The sequence below is a fragment of the Mesoplodon mirus genome, assembly GCF_964341445.2.
Source record: "Mesoplodon mirus genome assembly, chromosome: 4".
NCBI classification, from domain to species: Eukaryota; Metazoa; Chordata; class Mammalia; order Artiodactyla; family Ziphiidae; genus Mesoplodon; species Mesoplodon mirus.
This window is the reverse complement of record NC_138979.1, coordinates 177,456,729-177,469,311: the sequence shown is the minus strand read 5'-3', so window position 1 is coordinate 177,469,311 and position 12,583 is coordinate 177,456,729. Positions and strand designations below refer to the sequence as shown.

At 56.4% G+C, this 12,583-nt stretch overlaps 1 protein-coding gene across 1 annotated transcript in view; it reads left to right on the top strand.

Annotated features, from left to right (window-relative positions):
* ITPK1 (inositol-tetrakisphosphate 1-kinase) overlaps positions 1 to 12,583 on the top strand; it is a 165,913-nt gene that overhangs the window by 132,360 nt on the left and 20,970 nt on the right. The window contains exons 6-7 of the mRNA XM_082619531.1: positions 11,983 to 12,081; positions 12,402 to 12,442. Of these exons, the coding sequence (XP_082475657.1) occupies positions 11,983 to 12,081; positions 12,402 to 12,442 (140 nt within the window). The remainder of the gene's footprint in view (positions 1 to 11,982; positions 12,082 to 12,401; positions 12,443 to 12,583) is intronic.

Sequence of the window (12,583 nt, the reverse complement as noted above, 5' to 3'; positions counted from 1 at the left end):
GCCCGACACAAATCCCCCCACAGATCCAGCCTCTGTGCCTCAAGGGCGGCTCGGGCTATAGGGAGAGATGAGTGACCTTCAATAAAGGGAATGCAGAGTGAACTGGAAGTAGGTGCTAGGGGACGTGCGGGGTCAGAGCAGGGGACAGTTCCTGAGTGTCGCTGGGGGGAATCAGCAGAGGTTCTGACTTATCGAGGTGGGGCGGGGCAGCTTGGGGGCATCCCAGGAAGATTCCTCTTGAGGAGAGCGGAGAGGCGAGGGTGGAGCACTGCCTTGGGGAGCCCTTCCGTGGCCAGGCTGGCGGATGGGACATTATACTGTGGACCAGGGATGGGGCAGGAGAGTCAAGGTAAGGACGCGAAGCGCCCTCCTCACACCCAGGCCCGGCTCCACTTCAGAGACCACTTCCCACTTCCATCTCTTCTTGTCCGTGGGCCGGCCATCCGGGCCCTTCCTGGCCGCCGCCTCCTGATCCGGGCCTGCAACTGCTTTCCCTCCCCCACTTGTCTGTTCTGCATTACTGGGTGGCTACCATCACCACGAGCCAGAAAGCCACTCGGTTGTTTTCAGAGGGGCTGTCAGGCTAAGACTCGGCTCGCCCAGGATGCACAGACGTCTTTCCCTGTCTAGGATTCGAGAACACGTGGCTCCTGCCCCTAACAGGATGACAGCAAGGGGCAGGTGACTTTGGACAATCAGGCACCAGACGAGTCATGAACACTGGAGTCTGTAGGTTGGGGGGCCGGGCCAGGCCAGCACTCAAGCCCCACGGCCACAGTCACTAGGGCTGTGCCAGACCAACAGCGCTGCGTGGTGGCCAGTCGAGGCATTGCAGGCCACCTCCTTTCTTTGCCTGTGCTGGTCAGTTGTGTTCCTCCATTGCCCCCTTTCTCCTTTTGTTTCCGGGCTCACAGCTCACTTATTCAGTTCATCTCACACATGTACACTTGTCAGAGAGTTTTCACTGACGGCTGCCGTCTCTGAGCAGCACTGGGCTAGGGGTCAGGCCAGGTCCTGACCCCAAGGAACGTACCGCCCGGTTGCACAGTCAGAACCCAAATGTGTGGAAATTTACTAGGGGACCAGAGATGAGCAAGCAAACAAGGTAGCGATGCAGAAGAGAGATGGTAGTGGAACAGGTGAGACTGCCAGAAGATGCTGGGGAGGTGTCATTGTTATGAGACAGCTTGTTCTCAGGGGCTTAGGGGAAACTGAGTGACACCGGCTGAGCGGGTTGTTGCCGACTGGTGGGAGGAGGGGCATCCCAGAGGCGTGTGTGGAGAGTGATGAGGAGACCACTGTGCGTGGAGCCGGGCTTTGGCTGGGAATGATCTTGGTTCTGCGTCTGAGAGGAGCTGGGAAGTGAGTTAGATTGCCAGGGCTGCTACAACAAAGCGCCAGACTGGGTGGCTTAAATCACAGAAGTTAATTTTCTCACATTTCTGGAGACTGGAAGTCCAAGATCAAGGTGCGGGCAGGGCTGGTTTCCTCTCTCCTTGGCTTGTAGGTGGCTGTCTTCTCCCTGTGTCTTGTCATGGTCTTCCCTCTGTCTCCTGTCTCCTCTTCTTAAGGACATGAGTCAGTTGGATTAGGGCCCCCATGTGACCTCGTTTTAACTTAATCCCCTCTTTAAAGGCCCTATCTCCAAATAATAACCACATTCTGAGGTCCTGAGGGTTGGACCTTCAGCATATGAATTTGGGGGGACACAGTGCAGCCCATAATGGGAAGGCAAACAGAATCATGTTGCAGGAGCCTGGAAAGGCTGTTCACTCACGTCAGCCTTAGACAATTATTGAGCTGAGAGCTGCTTCAATATATAGGTCGGAGCTTTAGGAAGATGATCCAGGATCCAGCCGCTATGTGTAGTTTGGGCTGGATGGTAGGTGAGGTGGGCAGGATGCCAGGAATCCAGTGGTTTGTGGGTATTGCAGCCACAGTGGGGAGAAGATGGTTCTGGGGTGAGGGTACCAAGAAGGGGGTTCCTTGGTTAACAAACGCCAGCCGCTGGGAGGAAGCCCCATCCCTGGGCCGCCGCACTTGTTCTGTCTGTCCCAGCGGATCATCCAAGGGTTGAACCTGGGATGGGTCGTGCTGGGCAGGCTGGGGCCACTACAGCTACCCAGACGCTGGGGCGCAGCCGCCCTTCCTGGAGGGAACTGTTACATAATTTTAAAATACATTTTGTAAACGTGGGGCAGTGGGAGACAACCCTGTGAAGTCAGTACTATTTTTTTTTTTTTTTTTTTTTTTTGCGGTATGTGGGCCTCTCACTGTTGTGGCCTCTCCCGTTGCGGAGCACAGACTCCGGACGCGCAGGCTCAACGGCCATGGCTCACGGGCCCAGCCGCTCTTCGGCATGTGGGATCTTCCTGGACCGGGGCACGAACCCGTGTCCCCTGCATCGGCAGGCGGACTCCCAACCACTGCGCCACCAGGGAAGCCCGGTACTATTTTTGTTGCCCTCTTTCGCGCGAGGCAGCTGAGGCCGAAGTAAAGTTACTTGGCCAGCGTGGCACAGCTGATGTGAGCTGGAGCCGGGATTCAAACCCAGGCACACCGGGCCCTGGTGAGCCCACAGGAGAGGCCTCCTCCGAGGTGTGGGAGAAGAGGGTGCTCAGAGGAGTGAGGGAGGTGGCCTGACCCAGGGCTTGGAGCACGAGCAGGAGCTTCCCAGGCCAGGCAGGAGCTGGAGGAAGGGGCTTGCAGGGCTGAGGGAGGAGCATGTGCAGAGGCTCCAGGGCCTGTGAAATCAGGGTGTTAGTTTTCTCAGCTCTCAGAAGATTGAGTGAGAGCCCGGACCCTGCCCACGCCTGCCCGCTCCCGTGCCTGCTGTCAGTGACACAGTGGGTCTCCTCACTGTCCCCTCCTGAATAAGGCTCTTTCCTGCCGTACAACACAGGCCCCGGGCAATGGGGAGTGGCCCAGGGAAGCAGGGCCGAGCCCAGCTCTGAGAGGCAGCATTTGGTGCCCCGAGCTGGGGGGTCCTGGGCCGAGATGTGAGGGAAACTGTCTTTTTTTTTTTTTTTTGCAGTACGCGGGCCTCTCACTGCTGTGGCCTCTCCCACTGCAGAGCACAGGCTCCGGACGCACAGGCTCAGCGGCCATGGCTCACGGGCCCAGCCGCTCCGCGGCATGTGGGATCTTCCCGGACCGGGGCACGAACCCGTGTCCCCTGCATCAGCAGGCGGACTCTCAACCACTGCGCCACCAGGGGAGCCCGGACCTACCTTTTGATAAGGGCCTCCTCCCTCCGGCCAGGAGAGGTGGGAGCCCAGGCCAGCACTTCGTTCATTCACTCGTGCACTTGTTTGTTGGCGATGCAGCCATGAACGCAGTAGACAAGGCCCCTGCCTTCACGGAGCCCCCATTCTGCCTGAAAGGTGGAGCCCCAAGTCCAGGCAGCAGCTCTCTGACTGACGAGGGAGGGTTTGCGTGGACTGAAATTTCCGGCCTTCACCGAGGCCCACCGGGATGTCGCCTCCCCCCGGGGAGCCCTCCCTGGTCTCTCCAGGACGCAGTTAGAAGTCTGCACGCGATCCCTAGCGCAGCCTTGCTCTCCCGGGGGCCAGTCTGCTGGCTCGTAGCTGAGTCACACGCTCCCTCGGCGCTGCCTTCAGCATGCAGGGCTTGGGGTGCACCTACTGGGAGCTGGGTGAGGGGCCCTTCGCCATCACCCGGCTCCCGGAGGTACCTGTGAGCCCAGAGGCTCCCCTCTCATGTCGATTGGGGGTGGGGGTGTGAACAGATGGCAACTCCAGGCCCTTGCCCACCGCACTCCCTGTACCCCCATCCCCGCCAAGGGGGAGCTGGCTTCTTTAGCTGGCATCTCGCAGCACTTTTTCCTCATCCTTTCAACTCCAGCAAGTAGACAGGAGTGATTAATTATGACCCCCGGTCTACTGATAGGAGCCCAAGACCTGGAAGGCCATGTGGCTCGCCTGGGCCCAGGGGAGCTGCCGGAACTTGCATGCACGTCTCCGGGCCCCCATCCAGGGCTTTCGCTCACTGAGTCATGCACGGGCCTCGCCCCCAGCCCCCCACGCCAGCCGGTGTCTCCGGGCCTCTCTCCCTCTGCTGCGGGGCCTGCTTGACCCTGAGTGACCGTGTGTGCGGGGGTGGGACCATTCACTATGTCACCCGTCATCCTCCCTCATGAAAGTACTGCCCAGATTTCTGAAAAAGGGACTGCCTGGGGCTGGGAAGGCACGGTCAAGACCCTGCATTGCTGGTGCCCCAGGAAACTGCCGCCGTCCCTTTGGGAAGCAGCATGACCCCGTGGCAAGAAACAGAAACGTTGATGCCGGTGGAGCGCGGACCCCCTCCTGGGAACGCGGCCTGTGGAAATGACTCATCACAAGCCCAGAGCCTTATCATGCATGAGAGGTGTTCAGTCCACGGCGGAGGAAGATGGGCACAAACATGAATGTCTGACCTGAGGGGAAATGTCGCCAGTCGGGTGGCCAGGAAATGCAAAACCACGGGAAAATACTGGTGGCAAGAGGATTCAGTAAAAACAATTAAAAAGGGAAGTCCAGTCACAGTCATAGCGAAGTAGATAAACAAGATGCTTCTGCAGGGGAAAGTCCTCCAGAGAAGCCAGTGGCCAGGCTGAGAGGGGACAGCTGTGACAGCTGTCGTCTTTTCAGATGGAACAAACCTGGGTGGGCAGACCTCGAGGGAGCGGAGTGTGAGGACGCAACGGTGGCCCGAGGGCCCAGGTAGCAGGCAGGCGGCCTGGAATGTGGGACATTGGCGCCCAGGCACACTGACCAGAGGCTCTGCGTCTGTCCAGATGTGGCCTATAGATGCCCGAGGAGCCGGCCTTGTGCGTAGGGCGCTGTCAACGATCAGTCCCTTCACACAACAAGCACTTATTGAGCACCTACTGTGTACCTCAGTGTTCTAGGCACTGGGCCTACAGCAGTGAATAAACCCACCAGCCCCTGCCCTCATGGAACCAATGTTCCAGAGGGGGAGACAGAGCCCTCGAATGTAGTAACTCCTCCCCCTGGCACGTCCCAGGTGAGTCCTCCCCGCTGCCTAGGAGCGCGCAGCGGGCTCCAGGCCCTCGGAGCCGCTTCTCTGGTCTGTCTGCAGCTCCTCTCGCCTCAGCACAGCCCTCACTCGTGGGTGTCATTCTCTGGGGCCCCGCCCTGCAAAGGATTCCCACTCTGCATGTCCTTGGGGACTGTCCCTGCCCCTAGGTTTTGTTTCCACTGGGTATCATCTGGGTGAAGAAGTTATACCCGTCTGGGAGAAAAGAACTGAAGCAGAGTCTTGTCACAGCTGTCCCCAGGCCCTGCATCGCCGGGGCCCCACCAAGGCTTCCTTCGCATCTGTGTGCAGAGGGCCTGCTCTGCTGGCACCATGCTGGGCACAGCCAGGGAGCCAAGGAGGTTGAGGCCCGGGGCCCAACATCCCCGGTAGCTGGACATGGACCGGTGGCTACGATTCAGAACCTACCCACTCTCCTGTGGGCAGCCCAGGTGGCGTTGCCCAGTGTAGTAATAGAAATAGCAGCCACTGCTATGTGCCTGTTAGGTGCCAAGGCCTCCCAACAACCCTCTAGGGAGGCATCGCTCCCATTTTACAGATGAAAAGCGCAAGGCCCAGCATTGTTCGGTCATTTGCCAACGGTTATAGCTACTTTACCCCAGGTTCAGTCAGGCTTCAAAGCTGCGCCTTCAAAGTGCTGTCTCCCCCTCTCCCTTTCCCTAGTTGTCCTCTTGTAGCACCTGTTTGTCATTGTCTTTTTTTTTTTTTTTTGCGGTACGTGGGCCTCTCCCATTGCGGAGCACAGGCTCCGGACGCGCAGGCTCAGCGGCCATGGCTTACGGGCCCAGCCGCTCCGCGGCACATGGGATCTTCCCGGACCGGGGCACGAACCCGTGTCCCCTGCATCGGCAGGCGGACTCTCAACCACTGCGCCACCAGGGAAGCCCTGTCATTGTCTTTTGTCCTCTTGCTGGCTCTGTATCACCTGCCACCAGTTGCATGGGAGCGTTGCCACCTGCCAGAGTGGACAGGGCAGTGATGTGACTCAGACACCTGGATTCTCACCCCGGGCCTGCCTGTGACTTGTGTGTGGTCTTGAACTATTCTCTTCCCCTCCCTGGACATGATAGGACTTGCCATCTCCGAGGACCTCTGGCTTCACGTTCTCTGATGAGGGTAGCACAGAGGGAAGAGCGGGTGTTTCAGGTTCCCAGGGGCTAATGTTTCAGCTCTTAACAGAACACAGCCCACCATCTGACTTAAAAAAAGCCTCATTCCAACTCCCATCCAGAAATAAAGACGACAGATAAATAAGCGGCAGTCGCCTTTTTCGGGGAACCAGAAATAGCGCCCAGTGCTGACTGAGAGAAAGCGTCTTATTCCATGTGGGGGAGAAGAGCTCTTGGCACTGTTGTGGTTTTCCCAGGGCGGAGCTGGAGGGAACTCCGCTGTCGCTGTCACTGTCCCTCACATGGGGCGGGGCCAGCGTGTCCGCTGCCACCAAGGCGCTGGCTCCACCGCTGCAGGGCCCGGCTGCTTCCTCGACGTTCCCACTCAGGTGACCTCTGTGTCCACGAGCTAGACTGATGTCACCGCCTTCATCTCAAAGGCTGGGTCCGTTTGTATGACCACACGGCAGCGTGTCCTCAAGCAGGGCCTTTGTACTGGCTGTCCCATCTGCCAGGAGCACGTTGCCCCCAGATGCCCAGGCTGACCTCTCGCCTTCCTGTGCCTTTGCTCAGCGAGGCACATCCCGATCACACCTCCACCTCCACTGGCAGCCCCCTCGCGCTCCCCGTGTCACCTGCCAGCACCATCTAGCTGTCCATTTTACTCATCCATCGGGCTTACTCTCCGATCCCTGCACCTGGAATGTCAGCTCCACGAGGCAGCGTTGCCTGTGTTCCTTCATTGCTGGGTCTCTAGCTCCAGCGATACAACACATTGTTTTGTTGGTGACCGATTGTTGAAACCAAAATAGAAACAGTAGTAGTTTCTAATTTACTGTGATTTCACAGGCGTGGCAGGATGATTTTGGCTACAAGCAGCCAGAAATTGGGTCAAGCAGTAGAGTCATCGTGGTCTGCTATACCCGAGTCCAACGTTGGGACAGGCCCCGGGTGTGGGGCAGCCTGCAGCCCAGTGAGGGACACAGGTTCCTTTCCAGCCTCTGCCCTGCGGGCACAGGACTGCCTTCCCCCAAGGCGGACCCCCACAGACTGAGCTTGGTCTGTGGGCCTTTTAGGCCGCGTGATCAGGGAGGTCTCGGTCCCGGGCCCACGCTGGAGAGGGCGCGTGGGGTTTGCAGCTGGTAGTGCCTGCTGCTCAGGGTGTGGTCAACAAGCTCCAAGTTAGGATAAAGGAGGAAGAGCATGACGCTGTGCCTGGGCCCCTCTTTCTTGTCACACTCGGTCCTTGGCCACCTCTGCTGGGTCCTGCCATCACCCAGGCTACCGCCTCAGACCCCAGAGCCTGAGATTTCGGAAAGATGTGGATGTCTGGCCTAACGCTGGATGCGGCCTGTTCGTTGGAAGCGTCTCGTCTCTGCATTTCATCTGGACCCCAGATATCTCCGGGAGAGCTTTCTCCTCATCCTTCTCTGATTCACCCTGGCCTTGGCAGGGGCGGGGCTGGAGGATGGGTCTCTGCAGGTTTTCTGGAGCATCGAAGGAGACACTGTACCCAAAGCATTTATTTAGCCCAGTTTCCCGCAGAGAGCGAGTGCTCACTGGATGGCAGCTGCTACCACTGGGGTTTTTTCCTTATTTTTCTTTTTCAGTTGGTATAAGCCACATACCATAAGGTCCACTTTTTTTTTTTTGGCGGTACGCGGGCCTCTCACTGTTGTGGCCTCTCCCGTTGCGGAGCACAGGCTCCGGACGCGCAGGCCCAGTGGCCACGGCTCATGGGCCCAGCCGCTCCGTGGCATGTGGGATCTTCCCGGACCGGGGCACAAACCTGCATCCCCTGCATCGGCAGGCAGACTCTCAACCACTGCGCCACCAGGGAAGCCCAAAATCCACCTTTCTAAAGTGTAGATACAGTTCAGTAGGTTTGAATATATTCACAGAGTTGTACAGCCATCACAATTATCTAATCCCAGAACATTTCATCACCTCAAAAAGAAATGTTCCCATTTGCAGTCACTTCCCATTCCACCTGCCCCCCAGGCCCTGGCAACCACCAGTCTCCTTTCTGTCTCTATGGATTGGCCTGTTCTGGACACTTGGGCTAAATGAAGTCATGTATTCTGTGGCTTTTCTAACTGGCTTCCTTCACTTAGCAGAATGTTTTCAAGGTTTAGCTATGTTGTAGCATGAATCAGTGCTTTTTATGGCTGGATCTATTCCATCGCATGGATATATCACGTTTGTTGACCCACTCATCAGTTGATTGACATTCGGTTGTTGTCACTCTTTGGCTGTGATGAAAAACGCTGTTATGAACATTCCTGGACAGGTTTTTTGTGGACATATGTTTCCATCCTCTTGGTTGTATAGCTAGGATCACACTGGGTCTGCTGGGTCGCACTGGAACTATGTTTAACTGTTTGAAGAACTGTCAGACTGTTTCTCAAAGTAGCTGGGCCATTTTACATTCCCATCAGCAATGTCAGGACTCTTGTTATTGTCTGTCTTTTTGGTTGTAGCCAGCCTAATAGGTGTGGTTTTGATCTTCATTCCTCTGATGGCTAATGACGTTGAGCATCCTTTCCCATGCTCATTGGCCATTCGTATGTCCTCTTTTGAGAACTGCCCATTTCAGATCCTTTGCCCATTTTTTAAATTGGGTTATTGGTCTTTTAATTGTTTGGTTGTTAATAGTTCTTCATTTATTTTGGCTACTAGACCCTTATCAGATATATGATTTGCAAATATTTCCCCCCATTCTGTGGGTTGTCTTTTCACTTTCTTGATAGTGTCCTTTGAAGCACACAAGTTTTAAATTTTGATGACATCAAATGTGTGTCTATTTTTACTTTGGTTGCTTGTGCTTTTGGTGTCTAAGAAACCATGTCTAATCGAAGGTCATAAAGATTTATACCTGTGTGTTCTTTCTTCTAAACGTTTTATAGTTTTAGCTCAAATGCTTTTTCTGCACCCTTTTTTTTTTTAAGGAATAACTGTTTTTTGTTTTTGTTTTAAATATTTATTTATTTATTTATTTGTGGCTGTGTTGGGTCTTCGCTTCTGTGCGAGGGCTTTCTCTAGTTGTGGCAAGCAGGGGCCACTCTTCATCGCGGTGCGCGGGCCTCTCACTATTGCCGCCTCTCTTGTTACGGAGCACAGGCTCAGTATTTGTGGCTCACGGGCCTAGTTGCTCTGCCGCATGTGGGATCTTCCCAGACCAGGGCTCGAACCTGTGTCCCCTGCATTGGCACGCAGATTCTCAACCACTGCGCCACCAGGAAAGCCCTTTCTGCACCTATTGATAGGATCGTGTGGGTTTCATCCTTTATCCTGTTGATATGGAGCGGGCACTTTTTCTACTAGGGAGGCCGTGGTCAGTAGCATGGACTTGGGAACCAGCTGCCCGGGGATGAGCCCCCAGCTGCACCCCTTACTCACTGTGTAACGCTGGACAAGGAGCTTCACCTCTCTGTGCCCCATTTTCTTTATCTGTAAAATGGGGGTGACAGCACTTCTTTGTGGGGTTCTTGTGAGGGTAGGTGATGGCTTTGCAGACCGTGTGGGGTCGTGTCTGGCACATAACAAGTGGGGTTTATTGACTGCTGGCCGTTAGCCGTGACGTGACTTGAAAGCTTTGGGCTGGGGTGGGAAGGGCACTGAAGGCGGATCTAAAAGCCAGGCAGATTCACCTGCTCCGAAAACTCCGGAAGCTCTGACCGGAGGTGGTCTGTTTGACTCCAGGGGTCTCCGAGTCTTCCCATGGGAGGGCTGGGTCCAGGGTGGACCCCCTGCCAGGCCAGGTGGGCAACTGATGCAGGCCGGCCTGCTGTTGCACTCTCCAGTTTGTTTGGCCTGGGGTGTCACGCCCTGTTAGGGCTGGGCTGGAGGGGCTGCAGCAGGGAGCCTTTGCGCAGAGCGCTTCCTCCTTCCACAGCCTCCCAGCCCCTCACCAGTGTTTCCACCCGGCTCTGACTCTGGGCAGGGGGTGCAGAAATGGGGCCTGTTTAGATAATGGCTTACAGCTGAGAGCCAGGACACCCTCCCCCCGCCAGCCCCACCTCCCTGCTCTGATGTCCCTGGCTTCTCTTCTCCTGGCCTGCCATGTGAGCCTGGCTCCTTGTCCTGGCTCTGTATGTGGCTGTCAAGTGACCTTGGGCAAAGACTGCCTCTTGGGGCCTGTGTTTCAGCATCTGTCCCTGAGGAATATGAGTGCTCCGTGCACAGGGCCTGCCTCGCCGTCCGCCAGGGCTCCTCCACCCTCCCTGGGTCCCCGAGAACCTGCCATGGCTCTGCGCCTGTTTGGAGTTTGGACTTTGCTGGCGGGGGGCGGGGAGGGAAATTAAAACACTTTTAATGTTCCCTGTGTAATTCTTGGCACTGGCTTTTATGAGATAGGTGAAGCTGGATCTTACCTTGGTTTCAATGTTTTAATGTACTGACCTCCTAGCCAGCCAAGTAGCTAGAAGCTGTTGGAGACAAGCTGCTTTACTGTTTGCTTTCGGTTTGGTTTCCAAGTTTGTGGCGGGGATGGGGGTGTCACCCCCATCCCACTAATGCTCAGCCTTTCCCAGCTCCTGTGCCCAGAAATACAGGGTGGTCTTACCTCCTGGGAACTGGCGCCCTGAGCGGGGATGGAGGTAGACTGAGTAGTAATAACAGACCAGCCATGCAATTTAACAATCAGTAGAGAGATTCAGAATACACTTGGTTTTCCCACGAATCATCTGTTTTGCCCTCACTCGGTGTCTGGCACCAGGGGCGTCCTGACGAGCAGAACACACCCAGCTCCCAGAGCTTCTCAGGAAACCAAACACGCCTGGAACCCATAGTGTGAGTGAGCACCCCTCCAGGAGCGGGGACTCAGGAAAGCAGCAGCATGGGGATGGGGCCGGAGCTGGAGTGTGGTGGCGGCAGGAGGGCGGTGCCTGTGCTCGCGTGTGGCCCGTCGGGGTGACAGAGGGGTCAGGAGCCGCCTCTGTTAGGTGGTGAGAGGCTGCGTGCCAGGGGTCCCTGTGTGACCGCGAGCCGCTCTTTAATCCCCCCACCCCCTCCTCAGCGTCCTCCCCACGGGATTATTTGCAGACTTCAGAGGCGATGTACGTAAAGCCCTTGGCAGTGCTAGACCTGGGATAAGAGCTGAAGGGCTGGTGTCATTCCTGTGCTTATCGTTAAGCTGATACTGCCTATGGAGGGGGAAGTCTTTTTTTTTTTTTTTTTAACATCTTTATTGGAGTATAATTGCTTTACAATGGTGTGCTAGTTTCTGCTGTGTGACAAAGCGAATCAACTATACATATACATATATCCCCATATCACCTCCCTCTTTCGTCTCCCTCCCACCCTCCCTATCCTACCCCTCTAGGTGGTCACAAGGCACTGAGCTGATCTCCCTGTGCCATGTGGCTGCTTCCCACTAGCTATCTGTTTTACATTTGGTAGTGTTTATAAGTCCATGCCACTCTCTCACTTCATCCCAGACTACCCTTTGGAGGGGGACGTCTTCATTGCCCCAGAACAGTGGTCATAGTTGATTGAGTGAAAATTTGCATTACAAAACAGTACCTCGTTGTGGAGCTGTGTGTGTGTGTCACATGCCCAAGTGCGGGCTAGGAGGTAATCGCAGTCGTATCTGTGACTGTGTCTGGTTTTCGCTTTTAGTTGATCTTCAGCCTTTGCCGTTATCATGTGTTGGTTCCGTCATTACAGAAACGCTCTTAGAAAATGTAATGAAAGTCTATGCTCTCATTCCCGGGGCATGTGGGTGACTGCGGCCCATCAGATGGGGTGGGCAGGGGCTCTGAGGGGGCCCCCGGGGAGAGGGCGGTGCTGACTTGGGCTTCTCCTCCACCCCCAGATGACAGGATCTGCTCACCACCCTTCATGGAGCTCACAAGCCTGGGCGGAGACGACACCATGCGGCTCCTGGAGGAGAATGGCCTGGCCTTCCCGTTCAGTGTGTACCTGGGCGTGCCGCGTGGGGGCCGGGTGGGCCTTAAGCTTCCCGAGGGTGCAGTCAGGCCTCGGCCGCTGGGGAGGGCATGGCCCCGGGTCCCTGGGTTCCTGGGTGGTGAGGGCCTGGCCTGGCAGCGTCCGTCCAGCTCACCCGTGGGCAGGTGCTGGCCCTGGTCGAGTCCGCGCCGCCCTCCAGCTCCCACCTGCCCCTCCCCTGAGGGGCTGCGGGAGTTGTTGAGAGTTTCTCCCTGTACCTGCAGGGCTGGGCTTTGTGGGTGAATAACCTCGCTCACCCCTCTGTTTTTCTCTCCCCACCCACAGTTTGCAAAACCAGAGTGGCTCATGGCACCAGCTCTCACGAGGTGAGTGGAGGATGTGACGACTTGACTGCCCTGCCCCCCGCCTCCCCACCCTGGCCGTCCCCCTGCCCCCGATCCTTTCGGCTGGCGGTGTCTCTCTGGGAGCCCGCCAAGCCTGCTGCTGCTCCTGAGGTCGTGGCTTTG